Source organism: Panicum virgatum, chromosome 6K, assembly GCF_016808335.1.
Source record: "Panicum virgatum strain AP13 chromosome 6K, P.virgatum_v5, whole genome shotgun sequence".
Taxonomy (NCBI): domain Eukaryota; kingdom Viridiplantae; phylum Streptophyta; class Magnoliopsida; order Poales; family Poaceae; genus Panicum; species Panicum virgatum.
Genome location: NC_053141.1, coordinates 4,763,593 through 4,773,854, shown reverse-complemented (window position 1 = coordinate 4,773,854; position 10,262 = coordinate 4,763,593). Strand labels below are relative to the sequence as shown.

Genomic DNA, 10,262 nt, shown 5'->3' with positions numbered 1-10,262 from the left:
CAATAGAGATTACCGCCAAGACTTTTGTAGGTGGTTGGCCCAAAGAGATCCATGTGTAGTAGCTCCAAGCTTCTTGATGTTGACAAATAAGCCTTCATGGGATGTGATGATGCAAATTGCTTCCCGGCTTGACAAGCACTACACAATTTGTTTTTGTCAAAAGTAACATCTTTGACACCAACCACCATACCTCGTTTGAAGGCCTTCTTGAGTTGGCTCATGCCAATATGAGCAATGCGGCGATGCCAAAGCCAACCCATGGAGTTCTTGGAGAAGAGACATGTCGCTAAGCTTGCATCATTAGATGAGAAATCAACAAGGTAAATGTTACCATGTCGAAATCCTTTGAATATTAAGTTCTTGTCCTCCTTGCTTGTCACTACAACCTCACTATCACTAAAGGTGCATATTAGTCCTAAATCACAAAGTTGAGCAATAGATAACAAATTGAAACTAACTGACTCAACAAGCAACACATTAGAGATAGAAAGATCCTTGGTAATGGCTACCTTACCCAAACCTATCACTTTTCCTTTTGAGTTATCACCAATGGTGACATGTTCATAATCGCCCACATCTTCATCTAGTGAGGTGAACATCTTTACATAGCCAGTCATGTGTTGTGTACATCCGCTATCAAGCACCCAATGCTTGCCACCGGCTTTGTAGTTCACCTTGGAGTTACCTCTTGCCATGAAGCACATGGGTGGTGGAGGTAGAGGTGCCTCATCACCATCATCTTCATCATCATGCATGGCAATCCCCACAATCTTTTTCTTGGATTCTTCATCACTTGAGTCATCACTTGAGGATTCACCATCCGTGATCCATTCACCAAGGAAAGCCTTGACCTTCTCTTTTCTTGTGAAAGACCCTTTCTTCTTGTGGTCCTTCTTCTCATGACTTTTCTTTGATGTCTTGTATTGATTGTCATCATCTTCTTGTTTCTTGTTGAGCTTTGAAGGCTCCGGACAATCATATGAGAGGTGGCCATATTTGCCACAATTGTAACAAATTTTCTTGACATTGTCCTTGCTTTTCCGGGTACGAAACTTGTTTTTCTTGGTGTCATAGTTGTACCCTCTCTTGTTCAACCTTGACATCATCTTGGAGGTCTTCCTCATGAGAAGTGCTAGCTTAACATCACCATCTTCATCACTTGAATCTTCGTTAGCTTCATCCTCACTTGAGCTTGGTGATGGAACTTTGCACTTGTTCTTTTTCTTGGACTTATGATCACTCTTAGCTTTGAGTGCAAGATCTCTTTTGTCTTGCGGTGGATCGACTTCTCCCAAGAGGAACATCTCATGAGACCGAATCTTCCCAACAACATCACTCACTTCAAGTGTTTCAAGATTCTTCTCATAGAGCAATGAGGTGACGATGTTGTACTTGGGCTTGTGTAGACAATGAATAGGCCAATCATTGTAAGGAAATGCATATCTAACCAATAAGGTAAAGCCTTATATATAGAGAGTATTTCTCAAGTAAATGCAGTTGGAACTTTGTGGCTAATTTGATCCGATAAAATAGGATTTTTTTTTTGATGGGCGATAAAATAGGATTACCACACAAGAGCAAAACCACATCCATGTTCCTGTCTAATATACCAACCCAGCGCAAGAGGCTGTAGTTACTTGTACGTCAGCCCTTCTCACAGCTAACCTTGCTTAATAAGGCATTAGCCCTTCACATGCATGCATTCATAAATCACAAGGATCTTCTGACAATTTTGAGTCAAGTCCAGCAGACCAGTGAAAGGATCGTGGCCCAAGAAGGGACGGTTGAATTGGGACTTTTTCAAATTTCTACCTAATCCTTAACCTAGACTAGTATTGCCCAATCTACAAATTTGAAATCTAGTCACTAGAGCATGCTAGCAAAAGATCCTTAGGTAGGTAAACACACTATCATGATCATTTTGTCTAGATGGTTGCACACTAGAAAAATCAAAACCTAAGCAAGAGATCACACAACCATGCAAGTTATCCTAGTCAATCTACAAGCAATCAAAAGCAAGAATAACAATAAATGGATTTAATTGCTTGAAATAAAAGTAAGGGACACGAGACAACTGGTTTTTTTCCGTGGTATCGAGGAGTTGACGATCCCCCCTAATCCACGTTGGAGCACCCACACAAGGGTATAGCTCCCTTGCTTCACCAAGGAGCAAGTGATCACTAAGAATGCTCCTTCTCCATCTCCGGAACGGCGAGCTTCACACCGTGTACAATCTTCTTGTCTTGGGGCTCCCACAAACTCCAAGAGCTCACCAATAACCCCCCAATCACCAAGACCGGCTAGGTGCTATCAAACACCAAGAGTAACAAGCTCCTAAGCCTTCACTTGACCTACACTCAGTTGGCCCTAGCTCAAGCACACTTGCTACACTTGCAAAGGTTGAATTCTTCAATGTTGAAGCACAATCAATGTACTAGATCTTCACTCTTTTGCTCAAACCACTTTCTCTTCTTCTCAAGGGTGGCCTCAGGTATTCAAGGTGTCAAAGGCACTTCAAATGAGCTAGGGGGTGTCCTTATATAGAGTGTGGAGGGTCACATAGCCGTTGGAAGTTCACTGCAGAAAAATCGTGACCACCGGAAGAACCGACGGGTGACAAATTTGAGGCTTCGGTTCAACCGGTCTCTCTGTGTCCAATTAGTAGCCGTTGGGGTTTCTGACACTGTATCCAGGCTTGCGTCATTACACCGGTGCATGCTCCGTAGAGGCATCGGTTCAACCGGTGCTGAAGAGGTTCATTGATCAACTCAAACAAGCTCTCTGGAACATAGTACATCCAATTCACCGGTGGTTGATTCTGAAGCGTCGGTTCAACCGGTGGTGAAGATGAGTTGAGGTCCACCAAAACATGCTCTCTAGAACATAGTATATCTAATGCACCGGTGCTTTGCATGGGACCATCGGTTCAACCGGTGATATAGAGATTGTTGATTTGATTTCTGCTTGCATCCAGAGAGATAGACCGACAGGGCTGTCAGAACTTCCACCAAGCGTCGGATGCACCGATGCTAAGGCATCGGTTAAACCGGTGCTGCTGTTTTTCTTCGTTTTCAACTGAATCGACTTGGATTTGAATGTAATTTCGATTGTTTCTTCTTCCAAGCGTTGTGTTAACTTCTATTGACCATCTTGGGCTGTTTTTGAGCGAGTGTGCAAGATTTCTAAGGCCAACTCAATTTCGGTCAAGCTACTAACTCATGAACCCCTCTTAATAGTCCGGTCAAGAACTAAAAACTATAAACCCTACCTAAATCAAGTGTCCTTCATCTCCTTGTGACACTTGAGACTAGAAAGATCCTTAATCTTTAAAAGTGAGTCCTTGGCACGCATGGTTGTTCCGAATTGAGGGGTCTCCTTTCACATTTGATATGAGACTAGACTAATCACTAATTTTTCCTTCAAAACACACGTTAGTCGCATACGGTTGTTATTAATCACCGAAACTTACCATTAGCATCTATTGGCCTAGATGCGCTTCAACCAGCAGTAAATAAATAGCTTGCGCGACTGTAGTAGCACTTTACCTAATTAGCCTGTAAGGCACATTAAAGGAGAGAGAGAGGGTGCCTTTCATATATATTACAAGATGGTAGAATATAATCAGTTGAGGAGCACAGGAGAAGAAAAAGGCATGGTCTGTTGTATGGCCCAGCCACAGTATAAATGCGTTCACATGCATATACAGAATGAACCAACGCATGACTTAGCTAGGCGCCCAAAGCTGGAGCTGCAGGATGAACCAACAACCCTTTTGCCGTGGCCACTAGAGCAGCGAGGGGGGAGCCACTCTCCGGAACGACGCCTACGTTGCCGTAGAAGACCCTGTACTTCTCCACTTTGGATGGGGTCCTTTCTACCTTGCTCAGTGCCTCCATCATTCCCTTGTCTCTGAATATAGTGGCGTAGCGAGGACAAGATTTCACAATCGATATCACCATCTCAACTATAACCCTTCTCATCCTTGGGTATTCAGGATTTGGCTTCCTGTTGGAGTTGAGTGTACCCACCAGCTTCTGAACAAGACCTGATGATCCGTTGGTTTGTAGCTGACGCTGCACCTCACGGGCAAATGGTTCCGGGATCACATCACAAATTTGTGACACGAGGCCGATCAGGGGCTCCAGTTGTTTGCCCCCCGCGGATGACATTATATTCTCCATCAGCTGCATGCATGCACGGTGTGGTGAACAATGTCAGGCAACTCACCTATATTCCAAGATTAATTCAATGGCAAGGAAAAAAATTCTACGATTGCTAATAATCACTCAACCCCACTGATAAAAAGCTCTACCAGTACGGCTTATATTTCAAAATTTAAGCCAATAACTTTTATGATAACAATACCGAACATGTCAAACAGTCAATAGACTACTAGTATCTTAGTTGCAGAAGACACTCACCATTGGTAAGGAAGACGACAGGTGGTCACCTGCACCTTGATAGTGGCCAAGTTTATCTCTGGAATGCGCACAAACATTCTGCAGTAGGCTTGCAGCTACATATCTATACTCATCTTTACAGAGCATGTCCTTGAGATCCTTGATAAGTTCGTATCCTGGTTCCTCCAAGATGGCCAGGCAATTTGCAGGGTTCTCTATTGTAAGGTTTGCCAGTGCTTCCCCTGCGGGCATTCGCAGGGACTGATCATAGTACGCGTCGGTTGGTCCATCTTTCCCGATAAAAGCATGCATGAGTTTGGAAATAGTCACCTTGGAGCTCCCAATCTCTTCCCTTGCGTCCTTGTCGAAGGCCAGCTTGGTTAGGATCTCAATCACCAGTTTCATTAGTTCAGTGCTCATGCGCCCGTCCTCCAACTCCAAGACGCATTCGAGGTTGTTAAGCAAGAAGGAGTTCCTGCACAGCTCTTGCCGGATTGCTTCCCCAGTGGTCTCCCCGGTGATTGCAAGCCGCCTCACAAAATTCAGAGATGAAAATATCACCGCATGCTGCTGCACGTGGTCGTTGCTGCTTTCTCTGTCGACGGTGGGGTAGCTTATGAGCCTTATAATCTTGGAAATGAGGTACGTGGCTTTGGCAATTTCTGCACAGTTGTCAGGGTCATGAGCAAGCCTCTCGAGGATTACCATGCCCAGGATGTTGAGTGAATCCTGATGGGTCAAGGGCTGCTCCTCCAGAACAACTGACCACTTCTCTTTCGTCCGCCGCCAACACCGCCGTAACCAATGGCACCCTCCATTATTTCCAGGGACTGTCTGCACTGAACTTGCTTGATCCCTCTGCCCATTGACGACGCTTGTGGCGGACTCGAGCAAGGAATCTTGTCTTTCTTCTGGTTCATTCTTTGCTGGTTGATAATCGGCATCAAGGAGCGAGGACACCAACTTCAGCATGCCCGGGACCTCAGAAATTGTGAGACTGTCAGCCAGATTGGTGATGATCCTAGTGGCGAGCAGCCTGATATCTCTGTTTCGTCCATCTGCCCATCCGAGCATGCCAACCAACATGGACACGGTTTTGTTGGAGCTGATGATTCTTGACCTCAGCTCTTGGCTGGAATAATCTGTTTCCCTTTCATGCAGGAGGTTGCTAAGGACAAGAGCACCAGCTAGCCTCACCTCACTGGAACCGGAGCTAAGGGACTCCGTGGCGAAGCCGGCGAGGCTCAGCGTCTTCTTTGCGGCAAACAGGCCGGTGTCCATGCATGTTGAGTAGGCACACTCGTAGTACAGATCGATGGCTTTTGCTCCTTGTTGACCGCTGAGTTTTAAGTGACGGACAAGCGATCTGCGTGGGAAGAAGGAGAAGAGCCCGAGAATGCTTGCGGTGATGTAGAGTGACCCTTCGCACAGCGCCAGCACGTAGAAGACTCTGATTGCCGGCACCAGGTTTGGGCTAGTAGAACTGTCCTGCGGCGGCTGGCCGTAGTCAGTCTGCAGGCCATGGAACCTTGAAGATGAGAGCAAGACCTGAAGGGCGGCCGCCGGGATCTGCAAGTTCTCCATCAGCAGCACTGCTACCCAGAGAACGAATAATGATAGGCCGGCGGCGATAATTGTGATTCGGCGGGACCCCCCATAAAAATCATGGAAAATCCAGATCGGGTTAGGTAGCAGCAAATACCAAAGGAACAATATGTTCATCATGACATCGATCCAGCGGGCACCAAGCAGAGTGTTGTTCGCTGCCGGAGTCTGCAGGCTGCCTAGCGACAGAACCGCTACTGTGAATGCTGTGATTATGCTGCTGAGGAAGTTAGTGGGAAGTTCAGGTTGCCTCACGAACAAGGCCACCACAAAGCCAAAACCCAGGCTTACGACTGAGATCACTTTGGCCAGAGACAATAGGCGGCGGCCGTAAGTAGTATTTGTTAAGTTGGCAACTACTGGGGGTCTGAAAATGAGCAGCAACGCTGCCACCACCTGTGTCAGTATCTCTGTTGACGAGGAGGAAAACTTTGCTGGCATGCTATAGAAGTGATGATCATCATCATCATCTTCTGACGGGGATTTGAGATCTTCTGACGGGGATTTGAGATCTTCTGACGGGGATTCGAGATATCCCCGATATTTGCTTGAGTCAAGACCATAAATGATTAGGAAGGCGACCAGGACAGCCCCCAGCAACAATCGTCTGCGCCGCCGGGACCGATTCGTCAGCTGAGGATAACCATGTATCTGCATCTTGCTCATAACAATCATTAACGCTTCCTGGAGAATGACCAGGAAAATCAATCCATCCACCGGCAACCAGTTAATGAGGTCTATCCACAAACCCATGGTCAGCACCACTTCATTCCCTTCCTGCGGCCGCCCCAACATGTGAGCGAAGGACACATTAATCCACCTGAGTGCCCTCGTGGTCCCGAACAAGGACTGGTTGTCCAATTTGTAGTTGCGGCTAAAAATCCTGTCGTGTGCAGACCAAAGATTCAGAAATAGTTATTATAAATATTACTCCCTCCATTTCAAAATGTAGATCGTTTTAGTTTTTTTTAAATTCATAGTATTTGCTATACATCTAGATATAACATATGTCTAGATACATCCTCCCAGGCTAGGCGTGGCGGCACGCTCTCACTAGACCAGGAGGTCAATCTATCATGTGACCTCTATGTAATCCTCATGGAACACACACAAGACAACGAAACAAATCTTACAAAGGAAGAAAACATCTAACCATCAATTTAAAGACTCAACTTAATCATTGTTGGTAACAACAGCCATTGTATCAAACTACCAGCCTACGCAATTACAAAAATATAATTAAATTTAAGCCCTAGGTTTGTTCTAACATCACCCTAAAAAAAAGTAAATTCAAACTATACATACACGATGGGTGTCACCGACTCACCGTTTTTCTTTTTGATTTTTTTTAGATTTGTCACCTACTCACCGTTCATTCCACGCATATATACAAGTAACTGGGGTATGATATCAAGCATATAGACTTCAATGGCTCATATATATATATATATATATATATATATATATATATATATATATATATATATATATATATATATATATATATATATATGTGTGTGTGTGTGTGTGTACATATATATGTATATGTGTACATATATATGTATATGTGTACATATATATATATGCATATATATGTACATATATATATGTACATATATATGCATATATATATATATATGTATATATATATATGTATATATATATGTATGGTTTTAACTAAGCATAAGTCGAACACACATGGTCATACTTATTATGCAAAAGAGGAAAAACTTTGAATGAGGATACAACTGCATATAGAGTATTCGAGAATGGGAGTCTACCATTACTAGATAAAGGCTACAAAGTATATATATGAATAAATGATACTCCCTCCATCCCAAATTACAATTTGTTTTACCTTTTTTAGATACATAACTTTTGCTATGTATCTGCGAACACAAGGTTGATATGTGCCCTTGTGGTTCGAGCCTGATAATGAGTGATTGTCAAAGGACTGGCGTTTTGGGTTGAGTTTGAGGATAACCATGGCATGAGTCATGTCGTGCAATGTGTTTCTTGGCTTGTGGTGTGCAGGCGTGGAAGTCGGAGGCGGCGATCAGAGGCGAAGGTGAAGGTCATGCGGGTTCATGCCGATGGACCGGGAGCGCTGAAGGACGGATGCTGGGCTTGGACTGAGGGACCAGGAGGCCGTGCGACTAGCTACGGTGACTGACGTCTGGGGACATGGACAAGCGCAAGAGTACACGGGGTGACCGTGTTGACCAAGTCAAGATGGAGATCGTGCAAGTCGAGCGGAGGCTCGGGAAGACTTAGCGCCCGGGCGGTCGAGGATGTTGGTGACACGCGGAGGCTCGGGAAGACTTAGCGCCCGGGCGGTGGAGGATGCTGGTGACACGCGTCGAGGATCGGAAGATCGATGGACGGTTTCCGAGTTTGGGCATCAAAATCCGGGGAAGGATTCTGGTGGGATTGGGGTGGAGAGCCCAAGGAGGTCGGAGGATAGGTGGTGGGATCACGAAGCTTGTGTCGAGGCGAAGCAAAGTCGTAAAGTCGTCAGGTCTGACCGATGCTTCGAGAAAAAGTTGGACGAAATTGCCCATGTGTGGGTGTGTACCTTAATTATAATTGTAGGGGTATTTTAGTCATTGAGTTAGAGATATGGTGTGAAAGAAGAAAAAAATGGGGCGGGGGGCAGCCTATCTATCGTGCAAGTCTAGCGGAGGCTCCTTTGTGTGCATTGTGCAGGGAGATTGATTGAGTGCGTGTGTGGGAAATCCCGGCTCTGATTGGGCTTGTTCTTCATCAGCAAAACTCCGCCCGGAAGGTGTTCAATGGATCATTGCATCACTAAAGTTTCCCTTTTCCAAAAAAAAAATTATGTTCTAGGGCTAGTTCTAACTCTTGATTTATTTTCTTGCTCTAGGTTTAATTAATTTCCTGCTAATTAAAACCTGAAAAAGCAAAACATAATTTAGTTAAGTTGTGCATGTGTTAGCTAGATTTACTTCCAGTTCTTCTAGTTATTATTTTTTACCTGTGCACTAACCCTTTGCCTCGAGTTTCTGAAGTGTTTTCTCTCCGGCAGTTTTTCACTCCCAGTTTTGCTTGTGTTTATGTGCCAGTGAGTTTATTGCTGTGTTTTTCTTTGACAAGCTTCTGTGTGTGTTCTGTGTGTGTGATATCGTGTCAGGTGCTTTAGGGACTTTTTCTCTCTGGTTTTTTGAAATCGGATCTGAGGTTCCCATTCACGCCCTCTGGTCGCCTGTTCGGTTCTTCAGTATCTAAACATAGTATATATCTAAGTGCATATCAAAAGTTATGTACACCTATAAAAGCCAAAAATAAATAGTAATTTGTGATGGAGGGGGACTCGGCAGAAAAGAAAAAAACCAAATGGGATAGAATTAGTATAAGCAATTCTGATTAACTATGGATTATCCTACAGACTAAAGTTATTCAAAAGTTTCTAATACTTATGTATGTAAAATAGATAACAAGTGGGAAGCAAAATGTTTTTCTAATTGCAGGGGCCTATCAGACTCATCTAATTCTATAAAGGCTGCCAATGGTTGCCACACTTTCTTATAAAACTATTTTCACACTGTAAAGGTGACCTGACATGCGGGGCTAGTGTGGCAAGGAAAAATATTTTCATACCAAACAAGAAGCATATATGATATATAACTAGTACTATAGTGCGACAACATGCGACCACGAAAGTGAGAAACAGATGAATCTTGAAACAGCATCAACGCCTACCTGAAGGCTTCTATGAAGATAATCACGGTGGCAAACCGGAAATCCTGTGGCTTGAGATTAGAGCAGAAGCCGCCGAGCAAGACCGCGGTCGCCCATACGAAAGCCAGCGCGCCGAAAGCGTTCCCCGCCCACTCGCCGAGGGCAACCACCCACACGAAGCAGTTCAGCCTCCGCTCCCTCCGCTGCGACTCGCTGCCGCCACCTGCTGCGGCGTCCGCAGCAGCCGCCTCAGCACAAATCTGGACAGCAACCTCTCCACCGGTGGCGCCAGCTGGTGTCGCTCTCGCCATTGTTCGTTTCCCCCAGAGGAAATGGGTGCCCAAAAGCTCTAATACGTATAAATGCAATGCAAAGCAACCTCCTCCCCACTGGCTCGTAGCTGGAGTGAGCGTGCCCTTCACAGAAGGGAGCATTGAGCCCTGGACTAGCGTGCTACCGTTGCTTCTTCAGATGGACACGCATCAGTCTTTACGCGGGCCGAAAGATTGGTATCTTTGGCACCAAGCGGCTGTTTAGATTCAAGATTTAAACTTTAGT

General features: G+C 45.0%; 1 protein-coding gene across 1 annotated transcript; it reads right to left on the bottom strand.

The window, feature by feature from the left end:
- Window positions 1-3,639: 3,639 nt before the first annotated feature.
- Window positions 3,640-10,053, bottom strand: LOC120711371. Its single transcript, XM_039996861.1, has 3 exons — window positions 9,726-10,053; window positions 4,422-6,888; window positions 3,640-4,184 (listed from the first exon to the last, which is right to left on the bottom strand). Exons 1-3 carry the CDS (start codon window positions 10,013-10,015, stop codon window positions 3,729-3,731), a joined length of 3,213 nt encoding a protein of 1,070 aa, XP_039852795.1. The 5' UTR covers window positions 10,016-10,053; the 3' UTR covers window positions 3,640-3,728.
- Between the last annotated feature and the right edge of the window lie 209 nt (window positions 10,054-10,262).

Coding starts and splice junctions, on each gene's coding strand:
- LOC120711371 (XM_039996861.1), bottom strand. CDS start 10,015: ATGGCGAGAGCGACACCAGCTGGCGCCACCGGTGGAGAGGTTGCTGTC. Junction 6,889..9,725: donor ATCTTCATAGAAGCCTTCAG/GTAGGCGTTGAT, acceptor TGCACACGACAG/GATTTTTAGCCGCAACTACA. Junction 4,185..4,421: donor TGTCGTCTTCCTTACCAATG/GTGAGTGTCTTC, acceptor GCATGCATGCAG/CTGATGGAGAATATAATGTC.